The sequence below is a fragment of the Saccostrea cucullata genome, unplaced genomic scaffold, assembly GCF_032062105.1.
Source record: "Saccostrea cucullata isolate Sc308-1 unplaced genomic scaffold, CSIRO_AGI_Scuc_v1 ctg1195, whole genome shotgun sequence".
Lineage (NCBI taxonomy): Eukaryota > Metazoa > Mollusca > Bivalvia > Ostreida > Ostreidae > Saccostrea > Saccostrea cuccullata.
Genome location: NW_026921563.1, coordinates 43,786 through 59,995, shown reverse-complemented (window position 1 = coordinate 59,995; position 16,210 = coordinate 43,786). Strand labels below are relative to the sequence as shown.

The 16,210-nt window shown below is 32.3% G+C and overlaps 2 protein-coding genes across 2 annotated transcripts; one reads left to right on the top strand and one right to left on the bottom strand.

The window, feature by feature from the left end:
• Window positions 1-890: 890 nt before the first annotated feature.
• On the bottom strand, window positions 891-3,895 carry LOC134260331 (CD209 antigen-like). The gene is made up of 5 exons (XM_062742896.1): window positions 3,847-3,895; window positions 3,185-3,726; window positions 2,624-2,714; window positions 2,278-2,507; window positions 891-924 (listed from the first exon to the last, which is right to left on the bottom strand). The coding sequence occupies exons 1-5, from the start codon at window positions 3,893-3,895 to the stop codon at window positions 898-900; spliced, it is 939 nt and encodes a 312-aa protein (XP_062598880.1). The 3' UTR covers window positions 891-897.
• A 3,492-nt stretch (window positions 3,896-7,387) lies between these two features.
• Window positions 7,388-9,777, top strand: LOC134260330 (perlucin-like protein). Its single transcript, XM_062742895.1, has 5 exons — window positions 7,388-7,436; window positions 8,165-8,376; window positions 9,015-9,105; window positions 9,321-9,550; window positions 9,721-9,777. The coding sequence occupies exons 1-5, from the start codon at window positions 7,388-7,390 to the stop codon at window positions 9,745-9,747; spliced, it is 609 nt and encodes a 202-aa protein (XP_062598879.1). The 3' UTR covers window positions 9,748-9,777.
• Window positions 9,778-16,210: the final 6,433 nt, after the last annotated feature.

The following is a 16,210-nucleotide window of genomic DNA, read 5'->3' as shown; positions in this document are numbered from 1 at the left end:
GACTGGTCAACAGGGGACGCTCACTCCTTCTTGGCACCTAATACCACCTCTGATAGTCTCGTTGGTCCTTGTTTTTGTCCAGTTAACAGATTAGTATTGTTCGTAGATTTTTTAGATTGATCAGTTAAAATTAACTTTTTTCATGTTTTCATTTTTACTCATTCTCACACAACTTTTGAAATAAAGAAGCCAAAAAGCAAAGAAAAAAAATAAACACATTATAATTATTACTTTTTCCCCAGTGACTCCGAGTGTATTCAAATATTTTCTTACCTGAAACACTAGTACAAGTACATGTACTGCTGAACGGTTGAAGAACGGAATTATTTTCCCCAAATGATAGATCAAACTTTCTTACATTTAAGCATCGTCGCAAACCACGGCCAAAATTTACGATCCTCTCTCATTCTGATGAGACCTATACGTGCGGACTCTTGACCGTGGCTTGAGACGGTGGCATTTTAGATGGATAATTTTTTTTTGCGGTCGCTTAAAGTATGATAGTGGTAATGACTTTGAAATATTATGCAAATCAATGAAAATTCATGTCAGATCCATGCACGGAAACACTTGTAATAGTTTAAAGGAATGAAATATAATTAACGTCCTTCTCAGCAATTAGATTACATTTGATTAAAAAAATTGTCATATGTAATCCATTTTAAACAGCCATGAACAATTATCGTGTGATCTCATCTAGCAATTTTCATGTATTGCCCTACTTTCATTATCATATAATTTTGCTAACAATTTTTTTTATTATCATGCAGTGAAACAACTTGGAGATTCACAAGACACAATACAATACAATACAACAAAGGAGTGTTCACCTGATGCTTAAATTGAAAAAAAAATAAAGAACATCCATTGATCTGAAATCTTAGTATTTTCCAATTTTCAGAATGTGCATGAGCAAGGCTCCTTCTGAAAACAAAAAAAACATGTTATTTTTGAAACAATTCTAATAAATCATTTAAAAAGTCTTTATAAAGCTTTATCATATAGCTAATAAACAGTTTTTAATTAACATTGCGTAAAGTCTAAAAAAAAAAAAATAGAGTTCAATATCGTGTTCTTTTTTTGAACGCTGAGTTCGCAATGCGTATACCTCACAGGCACCTGACGTTACTTATTGTATTATTAGGTAGGGGTATATTTATTTTATCAAAAGAAAAATAAGTCAGGCCAGGTGCCTGTGGTATACGTGAATGCAGAACTATTCCGAATACAAGTGTTCAACATCAAACTCTCTGTTTTGAACAAAACATTTTGTCTACTTTCACTGAAGATATTTAAGATTAATTATGGTAATTAGGTTAGATATATATTAATTTCATGCAAATCTGAAATGATTAATAAAGAGATATTTAAAACCTCAATAAGAAAATAACAACGCTTTGCATAGTTCATAGAATTATGTCAGAATATAATCAACACTTTCAGGTCAACGCTGATTTTTCACAGTTTTTATCTAAACTTGAAAATTTCTTTAACTTTTAGATATTTTATTTAAATAATTATCAAATATCAAAGGAAAACATTTCTCATAGTACAATTAAGTTATTAAACATATTGATGATTATAGCTACAATTTGCTCGAGCTAGTGAGTTAAAACAATTTTTTTTTTGCAAATTTAAATCAATTTTACAGCACATTTTCTTTCAGAAAACATAGAGCACAAGCTTTGCCTGTGTAACAAATTTATATATTTACTACACTAGTATCAGATGCACCTTGTGTGTAAAAATTTTAGAAAGGCAAGCTTGTGCTGTTGTTTTAATTAAGTAAACGAATAAATTTGACAGAAATTCAAAAAATTGCTGAAAATCCGATCTAACGTCAACTTTTATTTCAAAAAGGATAATGTTCCTGGAAAATGTAGCAAAAATTTCCTGACTGTAAACGTAATTTTTGTTGATAACAAGTTATATTTCGTTTTTTAACTTTTAATGAATAATAAAACAAATGTTTGTATATATGTCGTACATGTAATATACCTTTGCCAAAAGCCATAAACATTGGTCCCCCAGACAATGATGATTCCATCATTATTTTGCTGCAAAGATTAGCCTCTCTGTTTGCTTTGAATCAAAATTAGTGCTGGTTTGTCTTATTTATCATAAAGTTTAGTTTTAGTTTCCATTTATGTTTTTTTCTAGGACTAAAATCAAGTACTAGTATATAATGTCTCTAATTATATTAATTTTTCACCTTTTCATATTACAAAATAAAATCAAAATGTGTGGTGTTTTCAAGATAATTTTCAAATCACTTACCAGTTTAATTTTGCATATGTAATAGTTTTTCTGGGAACAGCTTCCCACGTGCCAATGAAAATGATATGTTTTCCAGAAGATTGCACACAAATAATCGCCTTTCTTCTTATAAACTGGCTCGAACCCATACCAGTCAAAGCCAAAATTTCGTTTTCCGGAAAATCCCCAATACCACTTATGTTTTTGTGGGTACAGAACGGTGTTTAGTCCCATCCATGCTCCTCTTGTAACTATAATACATCGTGTAATTGAAATTAATACATATATGTATTTCCATTTCTTTTTGTTTTCTCTGTGATAACTTTGAAAGTATAGTATACAATGGTATACCTGAGGTAATACGTACTCTTGTATGCATTGAGTTGGTTTATAATGTAGGTGTTTTCAGGAGAACTTTCCACTGTTGCCAGAAAGCCACCAAGATTGAAACATTTCATCTGAAATATAAAAGTCAGTAATCTCTCTCTCTCTCTCTCTCTCTCTCTCTCTCTCTCTCTCTCTCTCTCTTATATATATGGCTTATATAACAACCAGTTCGAAAGAATATCAATTATTAAAAATGTAAAGATATGTTAACATACTAGTATTCTATCTAAGGAACTCAATGTAAGATATGACAAGTTAAAAAACGACTTCTTGACATCACGCCTGATTTTTAAAAATTACGTCAAATTGGAATTCATGCATATGCCACTGATATTGCAACTAATGTCAATTATGAGCAAAAAAAGTTTTAAAAATTGGTCTTGTATATGACAATTTACGCAAACATACTTATTTAAGCAGACACAAATTAATGATGTGTAACTTAGAGAAATTCGGCTATGCGTACGCAAAGGCTAATGGACTTGGGAATTAGTGTCTCCGTCTGTGAAAGGTTATAATGATTAATGGTTCTGTTACTTACTGATGCAAGATACCAATTTAGGCGATCTCTGCTGAAGAGATAGCAGTTCCCGTCATACTTGTGCCAATAGGGTGGACAATCATCCTTCTTGATGTGATCGTCTTCATATTTAAATATCTTGTACTCTCCGACAATGGTGTAATCCTTGGGCATATTGTCTTCTGCTTTTGTGTATGTGACATTGGTCTTTGATTTACTTTGAGTATTGTTCTTATTTAGATCTGAGGTGTCCGCATGAATTCCGATGACATGAATTTCACTTTTCTTTCGTGGCTTTCCTGACTTGATTTGTGTACCATTTTTAGATGTTGACTGTTTTGGTTTGGAAACAAACTTCTTTCCACGTGTTTTGCCTTTGGCGGATTTTGGCTTTCTGTCTTTGGCAGATGTTGGAATTGTTGGTTTTGATACCCCTTTCTTCTTTTGAACTACCGGTACACTTGCAGTATGTTCAGGGGTACTTTTCACAGGTGCAGCAGTTGTCTTTACATTTGTTGGATTTTTAGTTTTGGAAGATTTCAAGGCTGCAGTCTCTCTACACTCTGTTTGCAAACATTTTTTTTAATAATAAAAATAAATTCTCCTGATCTTTAAGATTACACGTTATTAATTTTACTGTTGAAAATGTCGTCCTTTATTATAATTTGATTCAACATAATTACCTTCAATGATTGCTAGAGAAAGAACCAACAAAAATGCTAATAGTCGCATTTTTTGTAAGATATTATCCTTTTATTTTGCAGCAGAATACTCACACATTTGATTTGCTTTTGTCATAGTGTTTTGTTGCAGAAACGCCTTAAAAATCTTTTGTACATGTGACATGTCTTTCGACGAACTCTGAACACAGTAAGATCTAATCAATACAGGGTTGGACAACTTCTTCTCTGACACGGGTTTTGTGGATCCTAAAGGATTCATTTCCATGTAAATCTGTAATACAACTAATCACAACTGCAATTTTAGCATTTTTTCTGGAAGGTACATGTAGATTAAGCAAATGAAGCATGTAGGTGGGTATATATAAACACACAATTCTAATACGAGGAGAACCACGGTAATGATGATGAAGCCTATCCTTCTTATAGGTCTTGTGGCTGTGGGCTTCGCCAGTAAGTGAGCAAAGCGAGTTTTGTTTATGCACTCTAGTATTAACTTTATAAATATTATATATACAATATAACTAAACCGTGTGAAGATCAATTGAAATCTGATTCATACATTATACCAATTTAATTCTTTATAACTTTTAGTTACAAATAACAACCAGTGCGTTTCTGGCTTGCATTAAGGGTCAGGATCCAAAACAATTTAACTATAATCGGTGTTAGATTTGCATATTTCATTTTATTTTTTCAGGTGCGCAGTTCGGCGGCTACGACGAAGGATTTGGAGGTCAATAAATCTTAAAAATAGGCATATGCCTCTCCCTCACTCTTTCTCTCTCTTTCTCTATTCTTCCATCAATATCTAGAGGTTCGCATATTACATTTCATTACAAGAATTGTTTGTTTATTAAAAAATTCATATTTTCGGTCAGGTTTTAACGAAGGACCATCTTCGTGTAAAAACACTCAGTTCTGGAATGGAGAAGCCTGTGTAGCACGTATGTTCTTTTTAAACAGTTAACTTGATTAAGAATAATTTCGAAACTTTTTTAATATAACCGCAAGGTTATAGCATTAAAGTAAACAACCCTTTTAATTGCATTGCCATATGCATGCATGTGGTACCATTTATTTTCTCATTGAAAAAGATGTTTTTCTTTTTGTTACATTTTTTGCTTTATGTAAATTGATAGATCTATCATATGGAAAGGCGTGTGCCTTGGCCGCCTACAAAGGTCACGTGTGTGGAGCAACCCTGCGGTGTAAAAAGAACTGTGTCTGTTCCCCCGGATATTTCTGGAATGGAAAAATTTGTCACAAGTGTAAATATTGACTCACAATTTCTACAAAGATAATTCCTTAAGTTTTGTTTGGAAAATCAAGTAACATAATTTAATCACTGTGAAATATCAACTAGATGATATGTAGAGTCGGAAAAATAGATCTTGTCCAATATGTATTGTTATACTTATTCCTCGCATTTTTTAATACTTTATCTTAAAATTTAAAATCATCTGTCCGTATTTTGAGTGCAAGTGCTTTATGAAAAAATAATAATTAATGCTAGGAAACCGTGGTATTTCTTCTGGTTATATCGCTAATTTTTGGATAAATCTACGGGTTATATCGATATCTGTTAGTTTTAGTAAATTTCCGGGTTATATCGGTTAGTTTTAGGTAAATCTACGGGTTATGTCAGTTAGTTTTAGTAAATCTACGGGTCATGTCGGTTAGTTTTAGGTAAATCAACTGCTTAAATCGGTTAATTTTAGGTTAATATACTATCAATTTTCGGAAAATCTGCGGTTATATAGGTTAGTTTTACGTAAATCTACGGGTTTATATCGGAGAGTTATAGATTAATGTATTTGTTTTATCGGTCAGTTTTACTGTACTGTCTTTCTTGGTTAGTTTTAGGAGATGTCGGTAAATGTACTGGCTATATCGGTTAGTTTTAGGAAACGGTGGTAACTGTACCGGCTATGGTGGTATATGCACTGTCTTGATCGGTTAGTTTTAGGAAACGGTGGTAAATGTACTGGCTTTATCGGTAAATGTACTGTCTTCATCAATTAGTTCTAGGAGACATCAATAAATTTAATGTCTTTATCGGTTAGTTTTAAGAAACTGCGGTTAATATATTGATTTTAGCGGTAAATGTACTGTCTTTATCGGTTAGTTTTAGGAGATGTCGGTAAATGTACTTTATCGGCTATTTATCGGTTAGTTTAGTTTTAGGAAATGGCGGTAAATGTAAAAGCTATATCGGTAGATGTTCTTTTTTGATGTTGTTTTAGTGTATGTACAGTAAATGTCTTTATCGGTTAGTTTTAGGAAATGAGGTGTCCAGCTATATCGGTAATTTACTGTCTATAGTTTTAGGTAAATGTAAATATACTGTCTTTATCAATTAGTTCTTTATCGGTTTATGTACTGGCTTTATCGGTTAGTTTAGGGAAATGATGGTAAATGTACAAGCTATATCGGTAAATGTACTGTCTTGATCGACTAGTTTTAGGAAACGGCGGTAAATGTACTGGCTTTATCGGTAAATGTTTTTATCGGAAATGGAAATGGCGGTAAATGTACAAGCTATATCGGTAGATGTTCTTTTTTGATCGGTTAGTTTTAGGAAACGGCGGTAAATGTACTGGCTTTATCAGTAAATGTACTGGCTTTATCGGTTAGTTTAAGGAAATGATGGTAAATGTACCAGCTATATCGGTAATTGTACTGTCTTGATCGGTTAGTTTTAGGAAACGGCGGTAAATGTACCGGCTATATCGGGTACAAGGGACGAGTGTGTGGTGGTAATCTCCGATGTCTGAAGGGAAAATGTGGATGTAAATCTCCACTGATCTTCAAAGGCGGCAAATGTGTAACAAGGCCTAAACGTGAGTAATATCTGCCCCGAAACAATTTTTTGAGTGTATGCTCAGTTTGTCATACTGTAGAAATAGCAATTTTCGTATGTATGCCTTTTACTAACTCCTTGGAAGTGATAGTCTGATAATGAATATATTTAAATCTTCACTGATGAAAAAGAATAAATATATTATGATTTATTTCTGTTTTAACTGGTTGAGAAATGTAATAATTTTTTTTTTGTGGTTTTGTTTTTTGTTTTGTTTTTTTGTTTTTGTTTTTTTTAACATTATTAGCATATTAATCAATACAAGCACCTTGACAAAATTGTATATTGAATTTGATAGCTTTCCCCATTTTCTTTTTAAAAAATCAAATAAGCAATATATTTCTGAATCGATTTCCGTTTTGCCTTCGAGAACTGGTTCGGTGATCAAATTAGATCAATTATAACTTATTTTGTAGCGTCATGTATTGTGTAAAAACCTTCACAAAATTTTTATGCTCATTTGAGCTTTTAAGCTCATGAAAACCAAAACAATTAAGTTAAATTATTTTTTATATACTTAATACTACATATAGATGAGATCAAACAGCAAGACTTTCCAAACAAATACAACGATATATTTTCAAATATAAAACCATAAATTCATTCCTTATTACAGTTATCTGTTTTCTAGATGTAAGGATTCAGCGTTTACAAATCTCCTCAGCGAAATTCTGAAATATTATGCAGAACATTATTGCAAATGGATCTTTTCCGAAACCTTTATGTGCTCGTGTGTCATAAAAACTATAAAACAATCATAAATAGGAAATCAAAATTACAATATTCATGAGATTTCCAAAGAAATTATCATTTTACATCAGAAACATTTTTATGAGTTATTGAGTTGTAGCGGTTTTGTCAAAAGTTCTGATGTAATTATCTTTTCTTGATATAATTTATTTTTCTTTACACAGTCAACATATATTGCAAGATTTCAAATAATACAATATACTTTATGTTCTGAGAAATATTAGCCTTATGAAAAACGCAACTGTTCTTTGTTGTTCCAATTACAACAACAACAAAAAAGACAAGCATTAATTGTTAGCGATAATTTACCTTTTAATAAACAAAATAATGATAATAAAAAGCAATACTTCATATACCTTGTAGTATTTCGAGATTTATGTTTAATTGAATTCTCATATGTTCCTTATCTTCACATTACTTTTTCGAAAGTTTCATTATTGTCGAGTTAGCAATGTGTGTTGTTGACTTCGGCTTCTATATTTGAGATCAACATTTTGTGTTCTTCTTTGGATCAAGGTTTCGTATCTTCATCTTCTACATTTAATGTTAAAAGCAATGTCACAGAAACCCCTCCTAAAACCTTCATCACATCTTCGCTAGCCAAGGGTTTTCGATCCGAAATAGAGTAGATTTCGGACTGGAAACCCTTGGCTAGCGAAGATGCCTTCATCATGGCTAACTTGATTATGTAATTTTATCTTTGTGCAGTTCCTCCATCATATGAAGGTGGGGGATTTGGCGGTGGCAGCGCCTATGGCGGCGGGGGACATCATGCTGGGTATGGTGCTGCTCCAAAATACAGCAGTTTTGGTTACGCGGCAGCCAAGGTGCGCGCTGGAGGATGTCCTTATGGTTGGAGTCCGTATCATGGAAGCTGTTATTACTTCAGTCGAGACAAGCTGTCATGGTGGCAAGCTGAGGTAAAATTTTATTGATTTGGATTTCAATTTTAATCCATACCAATTATACATTTCTTTCACATCATTACTCCTTTTTAGCTCACATGAGCCTTTTAGGTAGGTTGTGAGTTCCGTCGCAACAATTTTTGCATCCAGCGGCACTTGGCAACGGACACAGGTTTCTAGAGGTGTTTTTTAAAAATAAAATTTATCTCTAGTTTTTCCTGGCCGGCGCTGATGCTTTTCACACAATTTTTTTTACACAATATATAATAGGATTATAATAGATGCAGCAGTTTTAGGGAAATTTGATGTTTTGTTTCTTCATACACAATGTCCTGTTTGATATACATTGATGTAATGTTTAGTGGAGACTGTCAATAAAATACGGCGTCCAGCGCACGCACGGCTGGCTGTCATGCATAGCATGTTGTTGTTGTTTATGTTTGTATAAAAGTAATGGAGTGAATAGGTAAACTTTTCAAGACTTAGATGATTTGTATTTTTTAACTAACCCATGTGCTCACGTGAGCGATGTGGCCCATGGACCTCTTGTTTTATTTAGAAATTCTGAATACAAAATACGAGATAGCGTACCTCCGTTATCTAATTCCTGGTGCAACAGTACAAATTTTGAAACCAGCTCTTTTTTTCCACAGATGAAATGTGCCAGTCAGGGAGGTTATCTTGTTATCGTGGATGCAGCTCATGAAAATTCTTTCATCCGACGCTATTTGGCTGAATACAGAGGTGAGTCTAAATTTCTAAAAGATTAAGATCGCTTTGTCTTTAAAAATTGTATTCATTTTACACAATTGTCCATCAATCTTGCGCTAAAGGAAAGAAAGATTTCAAATCTTGTGAAGAATAAATAAAAAGTTTTTTGAAAATCATACAATAACTTAAACCTCGAATGTATTATTAGGAAAAACTTCAAAATTGTAATTTTCTTCCAACATTTACAGTAACTGGTGGAGCTTGGTTCGGTCTGAACGATTGTCTGTTCCCAAACAAACACCGATGGATCTGGGGATTTAGCAAGAAGAGGTGTCATAAGTTTGACTGGTACGGTCAGGAACCAGTTTATCACGCCAAAGGAGACTGGAATTGTGGTGCATTCTGGGAAAGTTATCAGTATCACTGGCATGTTGATAGCTGTGCCCAGAGGAATTACTATGTCTGCGAAATGAAACTGGTATTGTTTGACATTTTACTTCATTATCACTGATACATTGAAAAGATTTTTGAAAGTTTCAAAAATCCAATTTTACATACATTGTAATGCTTTTTTCTTCGCTGGAGGTTTATTTATTTTTTGTATTGCAATATATGTATAATTTTGTGATTTTCCCTTTTCTTTTTCAGGGCAAACCTTGCAGATGTCAATATTAGTCCATGTACATATATTTGTTATAAATGTGTCTGTTTTTATAAATGGTTGTTGTTTGATTTTAAACAGATACACAGAAATACACACACCTATATATACTAGTATACTACCTCGCATGCACGCATACCTATACATATACGTGTACCTTTCCAGATAGTTAACTACAATGACGCCTCGTTGAGAAGAACTGCTTTGTTTCTTCATATGTACTCCAAATTAATGAGGCATTAGTTTTTAAAGATGATTTTACAACTATTCATAAGGTTTTCAAATCGAAAAAAGTGCAACAATCTTATCTTTCATGAACAGATGAAGATAAGATCCTGTGAATAAGCAAATTTTTGGACCATACAAATAAAACTTGAAAAATGTTATTGATGATATTGACTAGTACATATTAACAATTAACACATATGTATATTCGATATATTCCTTTGAACTTGAAATATGCATGTTTCGAGTAAGATCAAATTTTAAACCGAAGAGGTTATTGATAGATAAGTTGATTTTACAGGTATGTCAACAAACTTGTCTAACGTGAGCATTTTCTAAATTCTGTGGTCATTATAATGAGTTTGTTGGCAACTATAGCTTGTTTTTGATAATAATATGGTGGAATGTGATCAATAGAAAATGCTTCCTTTGATCATAGCAAGGAGCACACGGCGGGTGTGACCGGTCGGCAGGGAATGCTCATTCCTCCATGACACCTGATCCCACCTCTGATGTTGTGGAGGCCTGTGTTTGCTTTGCTCCAATTTTGTATTGTTTTATGGACTTTTGATCTTGGATACTGTTCGTTATCTCCATATGTTTCATTCTAGGCACCCGATCCTACCCCTGAAGTGTCGGGAGTTTTTACGCTCCATTTGCAGATTGATTTATATTGGGGTTTTTTTTTTTTACTTTCAAGCTTGGTCAATTTTTCATCAAAACACTTCCCAATGGTTTAATCAATGCAAATATATACACTGTATTTCTTTAACAGTCCAGTATATATCATTATCTGACATTACTTTGCTCATGGATGTGCCGTTTTTCTGATGCTAAACAATATATATTAAGAGAAGTTATAAATTGTGCTAGTTTCTTACTTATGAAAATACGAGATACAGGTTTAAATCGTTCTGCGTTGTGTTATTGGCAAACTTGGAATGCTTCCTCCTCTAGGGCACCTAATTCCACCTAGCGAATTGTTGTGGGTCCGTGTATTTTGCCCTGTCACAAAATTGAACTATTTGAAAAAAAAATTTAAAGACCGATCATAGTTCTTGTCGTTTTTTTTAAATGACTGTTCATGAAAATATACAGCAGTAGAGTGCCAACATGGAAAAAAAATTAAAACTGTACAAAAAGCAAACCTGAAGAAATTTTTTCACGATGTGGGCTCTTTTAGTTCTAGTGGAAATCCATCAATTCAAAATTCAATACATCGGTGGCGTATTGTCAATAAACAATTATAGTTACTTTCATTCGTTTGTTGATTAGATTATCTTAGTGAACTTGAAATAAAAGAAACCACGGCGTTTGCCATATCTTGTTTCACTATCTATAGTCGACAAAGGGTTACTAATAACTAGATTGTATGAAAAAGGTAATGACTTCAAGTTTACAATCGTCAAATTTCCTTATTTATGTACTACTTTCACCAGCATACATGTATGATGTTTAAATCTCCCAAGTTGACTTATTCGATACTACAGAACATGCTCTTATGAACTTATTAAATTCTATTTACTCTATATATAAAAAATAATTCCATTTTTGTATTGTCTCAGTGGCTTTAGCCTTGCAGAAACAAATGTCTTTAATCAGAAGAACAACTCGCACTGAGATCATTAGTGAGATATGAGATTTCTTTTCTTTTTTATTACCGTACTGTTGCCAAGAAAATTTCCTGTTCCTATATATTGAAGGTCTGACAGGCCATAAGTTTCCAGGAAGTTTTCTGAACAGCGTGATCATTTTTCTTTTCTTGTCAATTATTTGGTATAAAATATATGGAAAAGTGGACTGTGGAACTACTTTTATTACTAGTATATGAAGGAATTGTTTGAAAAGGGTATAATCTAAAGTGCAAAGGTTTGGTGAATTTTTAAATTTAACAAAATTAAAAGAAAATATACTAATTTAAACAATAATGTTGATACATTATGTGAAAAATATTGTTTATAATGTTAATGCATTTATAACATGATAATTAACGTTAAAACATTTTTGTGACGTCACCTTGTGTTAAACCTGGTTCAATAAATTTGTTATTATCCTGCACCCCGTCCAAGTTACCTGTAAAAAAGTTTTTTATTGGACAGGTACAGGTAACATTTAAATGAGAACAATTACAGCTTAAAAGACAATCATATAATACAAAATTATCATTAAATGTTAACATTTCACAAGAAAATGTCACAAATAATCCACAGTGAATTGAATGTCTCACATTCATTATTGAAGACTCATCCGTGGCTTCGATCATAAATTTCCTAAATTCACCGTTCATTAATGCTATATATTAGATTCATTTCACATTGATCGATCCATAGAACATATATAGAATCCAAGGGACACAAAAAATGAATGAGAAGCATGCATTTTCTTACACACAACCTTGGGCTTTTTGCTTATTTAAATATCCACTTTTTCCGCATTTAGCACAAAATTTCGCTGAAATTCCCACCTCTATTTTATGTTTTTCCATGGCCCGCGTTGTTTTAGCAAGTGTCTGTCGCTGTTTTAAGGGATGGCTGGAGTAAAATCCTTCCGAGTTCGAAACCTGCACACAAAAGAGTAATCGTTGCATTTAAAAAAATCATCAGAAATGATCTCCCAGTTTGATAGAAAATGCTTATACAGTGGTTGGAGTAAAATCCTTCAAATCTTATTGCTTTACAAAAATTACCTGTTAACAGAAACTGTTTCTTGATTATATATATGGTAGAAAACTTGAACTGAGGCATCTTGGTGTAATGTAAATAAGCAAAACTGCTGAGGTCTTTTTTCAAAATTAAAATTTTCATCATGTGCATAATCAAATATTTTAAAAGATTTAAAGATAAATCCAAAAAGATTTTTATGTTCATATTTATGTTCATAATGCAAACCGCATTTTAAAAAAATATATCTTGGCAAATTATAAAGGTTTACATGTAAAGTATGAATGGGCACTATATATTCTAAGAAAATAGTATCATGCCAATACATGTACACATGTAGTAAACAACAAATTTTCTAGATCTCATTTTCTAACATTCAAAATTGAAAGCAGAAATAAAGTAAAGTACTTTTAGTAAGCAGAAATATGATAGTTTAATTTATAAACCGCAATTTTTAAAAAATATAAGGGTTTACATGGAAAGTATGAGCCAACAGACAAATTATTGGGCATCTATTTATTTTAAATCAGAATAATGAAGAATGCAAAGGTAATTATTATTGATTCTTAAAAGAGATAAAGTCTCCTTTCTTTGTGTAAATTAACATAACTCTTTAACATAAGCACTGGAACATATATTTTTCCAAGTGATTTACAACAAATAATGATTTCCCTGTGGCCTTTCTCAAAATATAAAGATGGATTTAAGCTACCATCAATATTCTGAAATACCATTCATATGTATGGTGTGTAACGAATATTGCCAACAAAAACAGAGTAAATTATGCCTATTTGGCTTTCTTTTTTGAAGTGTTATTTAGAGTGTTATAAGGTTAGAAGAGCTTTGTTTTTTTTTTCGAAAGAAATTGTTTTGTAGTGTTGCATATATTGTATCAAAAACCTAGAAATGGATTTTTGCCATTTGCATGTTTTCACATATCAGAGTTCTAAATATGTTGTAAGGTAGGTAAAATAAGAGAGATTAAAAGAGGGAGAGCAACAGGAACAAAGACAAAGACAGAGGGAACAGGAAAAATTCATAATAAAAGGATATCCATTACTGCCTCAACTCTGTCTATCTTCAACTTTGTGTAAATTAATAATCATATTAAAATTAGAAACTAACTGACAAATTAAAAAAAAATCAGTGTAATAGATGAAGACAATAAACAGAGATCAATCTTATAAATGCAGTAGACTTATCAATCGTCAAAGTGAAAAAAAAACAAGGAATATGAAATCATCAAAGGTGGAATCAGGTGCGTAGGGGGAGTAAGTATCCCCTGTAGACCGGTCACTCCCAACAGGAGCTCTACGGGTAGATGGTTGCTTTGCATTCAAATTTAGCATAAAAGCAATGGCCTCACAAATGATATGAGACTTTCAATGGGGTTGTTGAAATCCTTATATCATTAACTTAATTGCCAGTCTCTTGCCTCAGCTTAAATTTGATTGTAATGTCTACATATATCCTTGTCATCGAATCAATGGAAGATATAACTACTACATGCAAGTGAAACTGGAAAATAGAAACTTGACAATGGAAAAGCTGAAGCCATCTCTTTTGTCCTACATGATAGTTATTAATTTGTGATTTATATCGTCTTAAGTCCGCAAAAAGTCTATATAACAAAGATGTATGGCATATTTTGAGTGTGTATTTCATTTTGAGTTCAGCAGGACATTTTAGAGTCATTTGAATAAAGTAACTAATGTTAATTGATAATACATCGTCGATATATCTAAGTGTTTAGTAAAAGGCCACAGCTACAGTTTAAATCTTCTCGTGTAGAATTTTTTTAAATTTAATTCTGCTTTAGTGGAATTTAAACTCCAGTCGACTAAGAATTAAAAATATAAAATAATTAAAATTCCAGCAGTTTGATAGAAAACCTGCTCCTCATAAGATCATAGACTATATACTGATATTGTCACAATAATGAACCCCGGCATTCTTTAATATCAGTTGCAGATTATTGTACTTCTAATAAGTATAAGAATGATTTTAGGGTCGATTTGTAGATGACCAATTACAATATATAAGAATTAACGAAATATTCCGTTTCTTTTGAGAAAACGGTTATCATCAATGCACAAAAAGCCCTTTATTAAATAAATTCTGTATGATGATCGTAAAGCGTAGTAAGGTCGTATGTTTTGGTGGTAAGTTACTAGTATGTTCGTTTTTTGTTTGTTTGTTTGTTTGTTGTTTTTTTTTTTTTGAGAATTTTATGGGTTTTTTTTTTTCAAAAGTTCTTTGGAGTTTCCTACATACATTTCTGATTTGGATCACTTCTTGAATATTTTTTGACACTATGAATTTAATATACATCAGTAATAAAAAAAAAGTGTCTTGCAAAGATATTCCCTATCAATACTGTCAAAGTTACAACTTGATGATTAACATTTAGGATATTGTTTATTCGTGCAACCTATTTTATTTATAATTTGATCAAAATATTAAAAAGATTTGACTGATAGTGGCATAATTTAAATACTGTTATTGGGCTGGGCTGATATGCGGAATTAGCTTCTAACTATGTTATATCATTAGTATGCGAGTCTATGAGTGAAAAATTCTCGAGAGGGACGTTAAACAATATATAATAGAATCAATAGTATGCAAGTCTACTTGGAAGCAGTCAAAAATGCATTAAACATTTCTATAATTATTTAATGGTTATAGTGCTTACAGAGATCAGTTCACCATCATTTCCCAGCGACATTTTATCCCCTTCTCTATTAAAGCTGTAAAAGTGCTGAAAGATTGATGTACATTAAGACCAAGCGAATTTTTGCATCTTTGGATCAATATTGGGAGGATACAAACATCTCTGTGACACCAGTTTCGCGGGCCTTGTCAGCTTCACTTGTCGAAACAAAAGTAAAGAAACAGATGTCAATATAATAAAGAACAACAATCAACTGAAGGTGTCAGCATTTTAAAACATAACTTACATGCAGATTTATGAAATGAAGTGTGTAGATATGCTCATATATATTCATTGTACAAGTTTAGAAATTATCAGAATTATATACGATGTATACCGTTCTGTTCATAGGGCTTGTGATCGTGGGACTGAGCTGTAAGTGTTAATCCAGTGTAGCAATTCAAATATTATCCATAACAACAATTACTAGCAAAAGGAATCCATTTAATTAACAAAGTAACATTTCATTAATTAAATTTTTTGTAACATGTCAGCAATGTGTAAAGTGACAATCCATCATTTAATATTTTATGCCATAAATGTCAATAAATTATTATACCATGTTTGAAAACTGAAAAGTAAGAGGGTATATAGTGATCGGGATGCCCATTCAGCTGTACGAGTAGGTCCGTCCGTCTGTCTGTTACGCTTTGGGGTACCCATCTCTTATCCGCAACTCATCTTATACCACTAAATGAGATTTAATGAAACTTTCACAGAATCTTTGTAACATAGTGGCATTATTCACCTTCTATTTTACTTTATGACCAGACGCGTATTTTGGGTTTCCCGTAGTGAAACATGGACACTGCCATTCTTTCTATAGTATTGAAGAGTTCCATCTCTTATCCCCAACTCCTCCTATACCAGTAAATAAAGTGT